This window comes from Oryx dammah, unplaced genomic scaffold (assembly GCF_014754425.2).
Source record: "Oryx dammah isolate SB20612 unplaced genomic scaffold, SCBI_Odam_1.1 HiC_scaffold_11057, whole genome shotgun sequence".
Taxonomy (NCBI): Eukaryota; Metazoa; Chordata; class Mammalia; order Artiodactyla; family Bovidae; genus Oryx; species Oryx dammah.
The window spans coordinates 29,858-43,180 of NW_024080451.1; the positions used below are offsets into that span (position 1 = coordinate 29,858).

A 13,323-nucleotide genomic window follows, 5' to 3' on the forward strand; every position below is an offset into this window, starting at 1 on the left:
TCTGACTGGCTCTCACCTCCGGAGCCTGGGAGGGCTGAGGGCTGCCCAGAGACCGCTTAACCCCGGAGTGGGGGTCCTCCGGCAGCCCCATGGGGCGCCGCGGGCAGAACGGGGACGTAGCACTGCTCTCTCGGGGGCGTCTGGCGGAGGATACTCACAGTGCCGCAGAGAAGATGCGGCTGGGCCCCAGGACAGGCAGCCTCTGGGTGTGTGATCAGACTCTGCTACCTCCTGGCCCAGGTTCGAGAACTCCGGAAGGGGTGGGCAGCGGCGGTGAGAGCAAGGAACTTGGGGTCCAGAGGGACTCAGCCCGGCAAGCTGGCCCTTCCTTTTCCCACAGCAGCCCCCTTTCTTCTCTTCCATTAAAAGTAACCCCTGGAAAAGAGTATGACCCAGGACACTCCCAACAAGAGCCTCAGCATTAGGGCTTCCCTGCAGGATCCGGAGGGGAGCGGGGCCTCTACAAGAAGGGCAGCGGTGGAGGTCAGGGGCAGCTCCTTCTTCCCCAGCAGCGTGTCCCGCTTGAGACTGCTGCCTTTGTTCGCCACCTTGATCCTGAACGCCAGCTTCCTCACACTGACTGGCCCTAGGCCGTCAAAGAAGTCCTCGCACGGGAGGTGGAGGGCGGGGGGTGGCGGCAGTTCTTGACGTTGGTGCTGCGCTGCTTCTGCAGCTTGCCGGGCACCAGGCACAGACCCACACAGCAGCTGATGTTGCAGGCATCGCTCTGCCAGTCGAAGAGGCCCTTTCTTAAAAAAAAAAAAAAAAAAGTTTATCTTTGGCTGCATCTGGTCTTAGTTGCCGCCCTGTGGTTAAGGCACATGGACTCAGTAGCTGTCGCTCATGGGCTTAGTTGCTCTGTGGCATATGGGATCTTAGTTTCCCGACCAGAGGTCGAACCGAATCCCCTGCATTGGAAGGCAGATTCTTAAGCACTGGACCACTAGGGAAGTCCCCTTAGGCACTATCTGCATGATACGACCTCCTACCATCACCCCTTTGCTGACGACCAACAATGGTCTGGACTTGGTCCCATTCAGTTGAGTTATTTTCATGCTTGTAGGATTAAGTTCTCATTGAGTACAGGAAGCATTTCCCCACCTTCATTGAAACTTGTTTAAAGGAAGGATGGCATCTTGTACTTCTCTATTTATCTTATGGGACCTAAGAATGGTGAGGTATACACAGTGATTACACACTTCCTTACTCATTGTGTGGAAAGGAAAGACTACAAGGGTTGAGTTCAGAGAAAAAGGAAAAGGAATTTAAATGTACTGAATACCAGACACCATACTTTAAAGACTTTGTTAATATTTTATCCAACCCCATTTTAACCAACTCTGTGTTAATGCTTTGTGATAGCTACTATCATCTTTGGCAGAGACAGTTTCTTTGTTTCTGAGGCTATCAAAATGAAGTGACTCACCAAATTCCATTGAGACACAGAGTCCCTACCTTGGTTAGACTCCATTTCTGCCACATGTAACTGGATTTTGGATTCTAAGCCAGATCCACAGTTAAATCTGGTTCCACAAGGCAGCCCTTTCAAGCCTCCACTATTTTTCTAGAGTATGTGTTTTGAGGAGTTTAAGGTCACTAAGTAGATCGAAAAGAGATGAAGTTGCCAAATTTCAGAAGGTCAGGAACAGTCCTTGGCCTCGCCCCAGGGAATAACAGCCCATGTCACAATGTGGGAGGAGGAGAGATGGTGCCTTGTGGACAGTAAACTGGACCCTGAGTGGATATAAAAGGAGAGGCCCTGGGGAGCCAAGCCACCACCAGGAAGAGACTCACTCTCAGTGACAGTAGAGAAAACAGCGCTATCTCCTGCCAAGATGAAGCTGCTGCTGCTGTGTCTGGGGCTGACCCTAGTCTGTGCCCAGGAGGGAAACTCTGATGTTGTGAGAAGCAACTTCGATATTCCAAGGGTAAGGGCAGGGGAGCAAATTGCAGGCAGAGTCTTTACCAGCTGAGCTATGAGGGAAGCCCCACACGCACTCAAGGGCAGTGGAGCACAGTGACTGGATTTTGGAGGGCATTTTGGAAGATTCTGAAGCAGAGGGGCCCCCTGGGAGGAGAGGCGGTCCTTGACATAATAGAGGCTTCAGATCTGGGTCTAAGAAAGGGCAGTGGTGCCATGTTAAAAGGTGACAACACTTAGGGAACCTCCAACTTACTGGAGGAACAGTGCCGATCGACCTGAGTCTAATTTCGTCTTCACATCATCATGATGGGAGTCCTGGCCCAGAGGACAGGGTTCAAGGAGACAAGGGTTCATGTTGTATTCCTTTCCTCTTTTCTCACCCAATCATTTTATTGATTTATTGCAGATTACAGGGGAGTGGTTTTCCATTCTCTTGGCCTCAGACAACAGGGAAAAGATAGCAGAAAATGGTAGCATGAGGTTTTTTGTGGAGCACATCAGTCTCATGGAAAACTCTTCTTTGTTCATTAAAATGCATACAAAGTAAGTGTGTATTTTTTTGCTTGGGAAAGGAAAAACAGAAGTCTGAATATGGTGTTGGAGCTTTACACACACATGCGTGAACACGCATATATTCTGGGCCTTTACTAAAATCAGGGCCCATCCTTGATAAAATCCTTGGCACTGACCCAAGGATTGAGGAACCTGAACCTGTGACTTTGCTAGATTTCAGAGATAAGAATTGGGACAGGAATATGTTTCAGTGGGAACAGAGGAGGTAAGGGGTAGAGAGGTATCAGATCACTAGTAGTCTGGAAAGACAGCACAGGTTAAGAGCACAGGATTCAGAATCAACCGCCGATCCAGTTCTGATTCTCTTTGTGTCACCAGGAAAATTCACCTCTTTCTTCCTCAGCCTTCTCTGGAGTAAAAAAGGATGATATAATTCTCTCTCGTGTCTTTTTGTGAGGACCAAGCAAGGTGATGTTTGTAAGGCACTATCTGAGAGACTGGCACATGGTCAGAACCCAGCTAATTCTCTAGACGAGTAGCTGTCATAACAGTAAGAGTGGGAAGAGGTGATAGAGGCATAGGGATAGAAGTAGTGGACTCATTCTCAAAGTACCAAATGAAGTGATATAATGTAAATAAAAGCGCTTTGGAAACTATATCCAAAATGTTCAACAGCTAATCAATGAAATGGGAAACTCAAGTTACAGGTAGAGTGTGAGGGAGCCAATCGCTTCAGGATCTCTTGGGCATCAGCTCATTTTGTTTTACAGGGTAAACGGAATGTGTACTGAGCTTCCTTTGACTTGTGACAGCACAGGAGAGGATGGCGTATATACTGTTATGTGTAAGTATGTTAAAAAATTAAAAAATCTTTCTAAATTCTACTTCCAGCTGCAAGGAATTTACTCCAATGTCTTCAGGATTTGATAAGTTCCCTATATATTTGTTTAGGTAATCTAATATGGCCATCTAATAGTCAGTATCCTGAATTTGGGAGAAATGTGTGTGTCAAAGCCAGTGCCTGGCACACAATACCATTAGACAGAGAAAAAAACTTGGTCATATGTATTTCCTACAACAAAAGGAAGTTGGCAAATAAAAAAGTAAATTGGAAGGACAGTTTCACATTCCTTGCCCACTTTAAAAAAATTATTTATTTATTTTGGCTGCACTGAGTCTTCATTGTTGCCTTTGGATTTTTTCTAGATTTAGCAACCAGGAGCTATTCTCTACTTGTGATGAGCAGGCTTCTCGTTGGGCAAAGATTCCGCCTGCAATGCAGGAGACTTGGGTTTGATCTCTGGGTTAGGAAGATCCCTTGGAGGGGAGCATGGCAACCCGCTCCAGTATTCTTGTCTGGAGAATCCCATGGCTTCTCATTGTGGTGCCTTCTCTCTTGTTGAGGATCATGGTCTCTAGGGCTCAGGGGCTCAGTAATTGCACCATGTGGGCTCAGTAGCTGGGGCATGTGGGCTCTAGAGTATACGATCTTAGTTTCCCCAAAGCATGTGGGATCTTCTTGAACCCAAGGATTGAACCTGATCCCCTGAATTGGCAGGTGGAATCTTATCCACTTGACCGCCAGGGTAGTTCCATGGCCCACTTTCTGATGATATCTGATAGCCATTGCCAGAGCATATCATTCAGGTTATAGCACTGGGTATATAAGGCCAATGGGGCTTATAGAGAAGACATTTGGCAGAGATGGCTGAGGGAGGTGGTGGGTCCAAGGTGTCATAGTAGAGGGGAAGTTATTGCTGTGGCTGAATTTTTCTACCCCTAATGGTCACTCCATCAGTGCTGCTTAGAAATTGCATCTTGAAGCCCAGAGAGATGCAGATGGAAGGCAGTAGACATCACTCTCTATTTCTTCCAGGATTTGTTTTGTGGGAGAGAACAGGTAAAAGGGTTTCACTTCTTTCCCACAGACCAGAGAACTTCTGAGCCGTGTTCTGTCTTCTCCACAGATGATGGGCAAAATAAATTTCGCGTACTTCAGGTGAACTACAGTCACCATATTATTTTTTATCTCGAGAATTTCAGCGACTCATTCCAACTGCTAGAGCTCTACGGTGGAGTATTTTCATGCTGGTGCTCCTCTTGGGGTGGGGAGGCCAGGGAAGGAAGGAAGCCTGGAGACAGAGTGGACTTGCCAGTCATACCCTGGGACCTCTCTCCTCATTAAAGACAGATGCTCCCCTTTGGTAAAATCTCTCGGGCTCAGTGATGGGAAGATGACGACTCTCTCACTGTGCCAGAAAGATATCCTAAAGGTGTCTTTCCTAAAGAAAGACTCTTTTCCATCCCTGAGACTTGTGCCTAAGCACGTAATCAGTGCCATTCACTTTCCCACTCGGCCAGAGACCCACCCCTCTCATGAGCCTCCATCACCAGGAAACAGGACAAAGCAGCTCCTCTTACTCTTCCCACAGCCCGAGAACCAGATACGAGTCCAGAACTCAAGAACGAGTTTGTGGAAATTTGCCAAAAGTATGGAATTGCTAAGGAAAACGTTATTGACCTGACCCAAGTGGGTAAGTTGAGCTATCTCTGGCTTTCTCTGCCTGAAGTCCGGTGTTGCTGAGTAGGAATGTTACTGAAGGGAGAAATCCAAGAGAAGTTAATACCCCCATTCAGTCCCCTTTGTCCTAACCTGGAAAATCATCTGGTTTCGTTCTGGGAAATAGACTGGGGTTGGTGTTTGAATGTGCTCTTCTCTGCCTCTACAGATCGCTGCCTCCAGGCGCGAGGGAATGGAGTGGCCTAGGGCTGCAGTTTGGTGAGCGCTGCTGGAGACGGGGGTGGCCCAGGGTTCAGTACCTTCCTAAGCATTAGGGGATTACAGTAGAAGATTGAAAAATCACAATAAAAATAATTTGGTAGGAAGAGCTTGAAATCTGGAGTTGGAGGACCTGGGTTCAGGATCTACCCCTGCCATGAGCTTTTTAAGCAAATCATATAGCAGTTAAAAGGGAAATGACGTCTACCTTACAGAATTACTGTGTGAATATAATGCTGGAGAAAAGGGCTCAGTAATTGATAATGTGGGAAAAAATCAGTAAGGATTACAGTTTTAAATGGGAAAAGAATGTGAGTATGATATTCAAATACATTCTGTGTTTGTGGTTCATCTCTAATCCTAAAAGCCCATCTCACCCTCCAATATATGGAAAGAATTTCTTCCTTCAATCTCTGCATATTCTTAACTTGTAATCTGGGAATAGAGCTGTCTGAGCTTCCAGTTGTCTTCCAACCTGGAAAATAGACTCTTGACAAGTTTCCTTATCTGTTTCCTGCCTCAGATTTATTGTGTAGCTTCATTCAGATAATGTAGGTGAACGTCTTAGCAACTATGGCTTACATAAAGTCAGCATTTAATAAAATATTGCTATGGCTTTTGCCAATTTGTCAAAAATACTTTAAAACTTCCAGTGCTGAGGATGGCAGAAATAAGCCTAGCATCCTTCATTGCTTCCACTCTTTGTTTCATAGGCTCTGGGGCAGGTTAAGACGGGATCAACAATAGGAGAAAAACAGGAAAAGAATCATTAACACTCCCCCTCCCCCTTTTCTGGCAAATAGCATGGGTTAGAATGCAGATTGATGACTATTTCTTCAATGTATTTTTAGTAATAGAAATTCTCTTCGTCCTCAGTTCAGTCTGAGAAGCACTTAGTAAGCTTTTGTGTTCTCATTCTCATTTGCTTATTTAGTGCCACCTCATTTGTGCTCCAGAATCTTCTCTTCCATGGTTCCCACATCATCTTATGACAAGTGCTGCGACCTGACTTCCACCACTATTGCACGGGAAGGCACCATCTCTGCATCTTCAGAATATTCCCTAATTATCTAGGAAGACTTAGCAGCTCACTGAGAATCAAAGTTTCCTCCAGATTTCTGATCCCCTTTGCCCCATTAGGACAACAGGACCATCAATAAGACCTTCCTCAACCTGTTCAATAAATGATTTGCTTTGCAGTCATGTGGTTATTCTTCATTTATGTGAGAGACATGGGGTGACAGGAAGAAAATGAGGCCTTGTGACCAGAATCTTCCCCTAGCCTCTCAGAACCTTCCCTGAGATTCAGGATTTTCCCTCGTCTGCAGTAATTCTCTGTCCCGATGAGTGCTACTTGTCTTTTGAGTTGCCCATTTCTCAGTGACCTGGTAAACTGTAAGACTTGCCCTAGAAATTGCTCCATCCTAGAATTCTCTTTTTCAGTGGGGGTACTGAGAGAGAGTTGCTGGTGGGGCTGACACCAGTTCAACATGTTTTAGGATATGGCTTTACAACCCAGCTTCTCTAACTCATCCATCCTCTGAGATTGTCAGTGTCCTTTCTTTCTTTTTCTGGTATGGCAAATGCTTTTATTTTGTAGAAACACATTTATGATATCTAAGTTGAAAATTATCATTGTAAGTTGCTATTAATTTCAAATTCTTCATTTAAAAAAACTTATTTGAAATATAGTTGATTTACAGTGTTAATTTCTGCTGTACAGCAAAGTGATTCAGTCATATATATATATATATATACACACATTCTCTTTTATATTCTTTTCCATTATGGTTTATCACAGGATATTCACTATAGCTCCCTGTGCTATAATTAAGACATTTATCCATTCTGTATATAATAGCTTACATCTGCTAATCCCAAACTCCCATTCTATCCCTCCCTCATCACTTATCCCACTTGGCAACCACAGGTCTGTTTTCTATGTTTATGATTCCATTTCTGTTTCACAGACAGGTTCATTTGTGCCATATTTTAGATTACACACATAAGTTGTATCATATATCATTTATTTTTCTCTTGGTCAGTGTCTTTTCATACTCTTGGAAAACTTTCAATCACTGCTTTTATTTACTGTGAACATGTTAAGTGAGATTCCGTGAAATGTGATCAATACTTATCTTCAGCATTCTATACTTAGTATGGTCAGGAGGCATCAGTGAGGCTAAATGTTATCGGTCTCTTCTTTGGGGACCTTACAGGCTTTGGAGGAAGGGACATTAAATATCCTCCTTCAGTTGTAACCCTTTGCCAACATCAGCCAATAATGAAAACGATGTAAGAGTCACACATGAGTGTTGTGGCAGAGCAGGGTGTGGGTAGCAGCTGTTGTGTGAAAAAAATGACTCACTCCTTATGGACTTAAGATTTATATGAACAAAGAAGGCTTTCTAGGTCTCTGACTCTCCCCATATTACTCTGCCTTCAGGTCAGGAGAATGTCTTAGGTTCAGGCTTATTAGTCTTTACTTAAGTGCTTAGTCTGGTTTGCTGAAGTATGACAAAAGTCTATGGAGAAATCCAACCATTCATGCTGGGATCACTCATTTTTAAAAGCAGGCCTTTAAGAGACAGAAGGGTGTGGCCTAGCATATCCTTGGGAATGCTAAGAACATTGACAACAATAGTAATCAATGCCCAAGAGGGCCATGTGGGTGATGAGGGATGGCTGTATCGTGCCACATGTCCAGAAACTACAGCTGATGGGGAAGCATAAAATGACTCTCAGGGGTTCCCAGATCAAGAAGACAGATGAGCTCACACTAAAACCTGACCCTCAGCCCTAAATAATATGCAAATAAGGCACGAAATGTTAAAGACATTTAAAAGCAAGGAGTGAAGATGTCTGCAGATCAGAAACAGAGCAAGCTGTTTCCAAAGAAACGAAAAGATAGAAATCACGGGGAAGATGTGGGTAAAGAGGCCAGAACAGGCTTTATTCATATGCCGGCAATTGTGCGGGAAGGAGAGGGTGGACATCCATCCAAAGGCTGACACTCCCACCCATCCCCTACTGACAACCGGTGGGGAAAGAGCTTTTCTAGGTTGAAGGAGAGGTCTACATGCAGAAACAACACAGTCAGCTCTGACAGTCATCTTCATATTTGTCATCGGTGGTCTGACCAGTGTCATCTTGATTATCGTTTTAAGTACAGTTAATCTTCAGTTCCAGGATGGGTTTGTTTCTATTTCTTTGAGGTCAGTTCTTGAAATTGTGGCAGCTTATGTCACAGCTACAGTCTGGTCATCCTGTAATTCTCCAATCTAGTGGGGGTTTTAGTATCTAAAAGACAGCTCACAGGATATAGCTCCAAATATTATCTGTAGTCCTTGAGAAGGAACTAAAGGTCACTGAATATGCTTAATGACTGCATTATCATTATTTGGTCTCATTTGACCGTACTCCTTTGTTTCTGCATGTTCTCATTTCTCTGATGAAACGTATTCTTTGACTAAAGCTTTCCACAGATGAAAGGTAGGCAGAGGACATGGGGCGGGGGCAAGGACCATAGGGTCCTGCTTCATTTCAGTATGGGTTCAGTTCAGTTCAGTCACTCAGTCGTGTCCGACTCTTTGCGACCCCATGAATCGCAGCACGCCAGGCCTCCCTGTCCATCACCAACTCCCGGAGTTCACTCAGACTCACGTCCATCAAGTCCGTGATGCCATCCAGCCATCTTATCCTCGGTCGTCCCCTTCTCTTCCTGCCCCCAATCCCTCCCAGCATCAGAGTCTTTTCCAATGAGTCAACTCTTTGCATGAGGTGGCCAAAGCACTGGAGTTTCAGCTTTAGCACCATTCCTTCCAAAGAAATCCCAGGACTGATCTTCAGAATGGACTGGTTGGATCTTGTTATTAAACTAAAATTAATTTCATAAGTTCATAAAAGATTTCCTTATCAGCAACGTAAATGTGAATGTTCTTCAACATGTAAAAAGGAATGTACTAGATCTATATTAGCACTGTTAGAGCTCAAAAGCAAATTGAAAGGTGAAAAAAGCCAGTTACTGAATGATATGTGCGGTATGACACCATTTATATAACTTTTAAATAACACACAGAACAGTGCAATACATTATTTACGGATTCCTATAAGTATGATCACACAGGGCTTCTTTTTTTTTTTTTTGATTTTAAATATTTTATTATGGAAACTTTCAAACACATAAAAAAAAGTAAAAATATTAGAACAATGAACCCCCCATAAACAACCATTCTACTTCAGTAATTATTATTTTACCAATCTATTGATACTTTCTAGCTCTCTTTGCCAATTTTCTTTTGCTGGAATATTTTAATACAAATCTGGGTATCTTACCATTTCCTATATATTTATTTCTAATCATAAAATCTTTTATTTTTTAATAACCACATCTTATCGTGTATACGAATCACTTGCAGATCGTGTTAAACATTAGCAGGCTCTGATTTAGTGGGTCTGGGGGTGGGGCTTGAGACTGCTAAATCAGAGCCTGCTACTGTTAAACAAGCTCCCAGAGATGCCATCATGGGAGACAGGAGACACAGGGAAAGTGAAACCGTTCTTACTTTCTTCAGTTATGTTGCTCAGTGTGGATGCTGGAACCTCTCTGTTGTACTTCTGAACTCTCATAAAGGTATTCTCGCCCATGAGTGGTTGTTAAAATAGGTGTATCTGTGGGGTTATGTGGGCTGGCACTTCCTATTCTATCATCCGGCTAATGAACCCAAATCAGTTGTGTATCATTTCACCCACAAGACACACAGTGAGAAAGACACTGAGGTGTTTGTTGTTGTTGTGTGTGTTTTTTTAAAAAATGTTTCTTTATTTAGCTGTGCCGGTTCTTAGTTGCGGCATATGAACTCTTAGTTGCAGCATGTGAATCTAGTTTCCTGACTGGGGATCCAACCTAGGCCCCCCGAATTGGGAGCATGGAGTCCCACCAGGGATGTCTCAAAACACTGAACTAGTTTTTATTTTTCTAGAACATCTACTGAAATCAGGGATCAAATGAAAATTATGGTGGAATTGTTACTGGTTTATGTCCTTGGACTCTTATTCAATAGAAATTTATAAAAAGCCCCACAGGGACTTCTGGCAAGGCTTTATGGGGACCCATGCTGCAGGAGGGAGTGAGAACAAGGAACTGGTGCCCTAGTTCACTCCTGGAGGGAGGGTGAACTAGCTCCTTACCAAGGATAACAACAGGGGGGGGGGTCCGGGGCTCGAGTAAGAGGGGTGGCTTAGATGGTTCACTTACCCCTTTGGTGGCTCTGTGTACCCTGCTTTGGCTCTTAGCACTTAGAAGCAGCAGGCTTTTGTGGCCTTTTGTATCTTACTGTTTATATTTACCCTGACTGTGCATGCCTGCAGCTATGTTTTTAGCTTCATATGGTTTCTTTGTATTCTGTTACTAGGGGAGGCGTTCGTTTGTCCAGGTGCAAGCACTGCAGCAAAGGGTCCCAGGTCCCAGCCCAAATCAGAGTCAGCTGTCAGGGGGAGCTACATTGCTTCCTTGTCCATTTTGCTCAGGGATGGAGGCCAGCCACACAGCCACGTTCCATCAAGGATTTTCCATCATGATATTTAAATCCTAAACTGTGTTTTTATTTTTTCTGTATCACCCTCCTACCACCTCAGTGTGCATAAACTTGCTCCCAGGTCCTGTAACACATTGAGTTGATTTAAGGAGGGGCAGTGGACTTCCCTGGTAGCACAAACGATAAAGCGTCTGCCTACAATGCGGGAGACCCAGGTTCAATCCCTGGGTCAGGAAGATCTCCTGGAGAAGGAAATGGCACCCCACTCCATTATTCTTGTCTGGAAAATCCCATGGATGTAGGAACCTGGTAGGCTACCGTCCATGGGGTCACAAAGAGTCAGATATGACTGAGCAACTTCACTTCAAGGAAGGGCAATAAGTCCACTGCAAAAAGCAGCAGAGAATAATATGCCAAATGCAGGTAGCACGAGGTAGGATTGCACAGTAGATCATATGTGCCACCTCCTTCCAAGAGTTAAACATTTATGTTAGGAAAACTAACAGAGTTAGGAAACTTTGCTGCTATATCAAAGATACAATTGGGAAGCTCTATTCTGTGGAGAAGGGAACGGCAACCCACTCCAGTATTCCTGCCTAGAGAATCCCATGGACAAAGGAGCCTGGTGGGCTGCTGTCCATGGGGTCGTACAGAGCTGGATGTGACTGAAGCGATTTAGCATACGTGCATGCGTTCTTGGCATGCAGCTGGACAGGAGAAATGGGTCCTACATTCGTTTCCTGTTTCTGCTGCAACAAATAACCACAAATTTAGTGGCTTCAAACAGCACAAGTTTATTTCCTTACCATTTTGGAGGTCAGAAGTCTGACATGGGGATCCCTGGGCCAAAACCAAGTAAGCCTGGTATCTATAAATTTATTCAGATCAGCTTTCAAGTCTCGTCTTAGAGTTTTAAAGTACCCTTCTCAGTGATTGTCTGGTGTATTCTTGGTTGTTAATTCCTATCTATTGATTGATATTTCACAGTTTTTTTTGTTTATCTGTTTTGTTTTTTCAACCATTAGTTATTATCATGAGTTTTTGCCGGTATAGAGAGATGTTACTGATTTTTGTAAGAAGATCTCTCTAGCAACCTTGATGAAAATTTTCATTAGGTGTAATAAAATTAGTCCTAACACTGTGGATTCTGTTGGTTTTATAGGTACTTATATATGATTATATTATCTGCATGTCAATGTATCTCTTCCAATCCTTACACTTCTCTCTCTTTTCTTACTCCTCATTCTTTATCCAGAATCTCCAGAAATACTTAAACCATTGATATCATATTTTCTATACCAAAGTTTGGCAAACTATGGCCCATTGGCCAAATTCAGTTCAGTGCCTCTTTGTATATAACCCATGAGGCAAGAACATTTGCAATTGATGTAATATTAGAAACAATCATTTTTAAGCCCACTTAAGCAAAATATTATTCCAAAACAGAATTTCATTCTTCTTATTAATCGATACATGGTTTTTCAAAACTATACTCAATATTATATTTTTAATTGTATCAGAAAATGTGGAAATACATTTTCTCTATTATAGTAATATCTATAATACATAATATCTTCAATTTTGAATCTTGGCCTATAAAGTCTAAAATATTTGCTATCTGGCTCTTTTAGGAAATGTCTGCTGACTCCCTTTTCTACATCATGGTCTTTCCCCTGACTATTATTTACTATAGTTATTTGTACTGCATTTTCTTCTAAATAAACAAGTTTGTCAAATGGAACCCCTCAGAAGGCTTTCAATAAAATAGGCTTGAAATTATTGGATTGTGGATTAAGGAGATATTTTAAGTTGTCCTGTTACCACACCCCTTCAAATATTATGAACACCTTCAACCTGAATAGAGGAAATTTAGATAAATATCAAATTAACTTCCAGAGTAAACATCAAACCAGGACACCCTGAGGTTATTTTGGAGTTTCAGGGACAATGATGAAGACTATAAATCTCTATTCTTGGCTTAGAAGACTTTGTCACTTGATTCTCTTGTCCCAGGACAGAACTTGAGTTGAAACTGTTTGCTCCTGGAGGTGGGCCAATCAGGATACTAGCTGCTGTTCTTAAAAATTAGCATTTCAGATGAGTTGTTTTGTTGGTTTCAAAATGTGTCAGTTCAGTTCAGTTGCTCAGTCGTGTCAGACTCTTTGCGACCCCGTGGACTGCAGTATGACAGGCCTCTCTGTCCATCACCAACTCCTGGAGTTTACTCAAACTCATGTCCATTGAGTTGATGATGCCATCCAACCCTCTCATCCTCTGTCGTCCCCTTCTCCTCCTGCCTTCAATCTTTCTCATCTTCAGGGTCTTTTCCAATGAGTCAGTTCTTCGCATCAGATGTCCAAAGTATTGGAGTTTCAGCTTCAACATCAGTCCTTCCAATGAATATTCAGGACTGATTGCTTAAGGACAGACTGGTTGGATCTTCTTGCAGTCCAAGGGACTCTCAAGAGTTTTATCCAACACCACAGTTCAAAAGCATCAGTTCTTCGGTACTCAGCTTTCTTTACAGTCCAACTCTCACATCCATACATGACCACAGGAAAAACCATAGC

At 43.2% G+C, this 13,323-nt stretch overlaps 1 protein-coding gene across 1 annotated transcript; it reads left to right on the top strand.

Moving 5' to 3' along the window:
- Window positions 1-1,798: 1,798 nt before the first annotated feature.
- LOC120860370 (major allergen Equ c 1-like) lies at window positions 1,799-6,415 on the top strand. Its single transcript, XM_040236172.1, has 7 exons — window positions 1,799-1,928; window positions 2,331-2,467; window positions 3,208-3,281; window positions 4,405-4,509; window positions 4,870-4,971; window positions 5,167-5,216; window positions 6,151-6,415. Exons 1-6 carry the CDS (start codon window positions 1,836-1,838, stop codon window positions 5,202-5,204), a joined length of 549 nt encoding a protein of 182 aa, XP_040092106.1. The 5' UTR covers window positions 1,799-1,835; the 3' UTR covers window positions 5,205-5,216; window positions 6,151-6,415.
- Window positions 6,416-13,323: the final 6,908 nt, after the last annotated feature.

Bases quoted from the DNA above. Each gene is read 5' to 3' on its own strand.
- LOC120860370 (XM_040236172.1), top strand. From the start codon at position 1,836: ATGAAGCTGCTGCTGCTGTGTCTGGGGCTGACCCTAGTCTGTGCCCAG. The intron at 2,468-3,207 runs GTAAGTGTGTAT...TTTGTTTTACAG, and splicing joins TTCATTAAAATGCATACAAA to GGTAAACGGAATGTGTACTG. The intron at 4,972-5,166 runs GTAAGTTGAGCT...CTGCCTCTACAG, and splicing joins TATTGACCTGACCCAAGTGG to ATCGCTGCCTCCAGGCGCGA.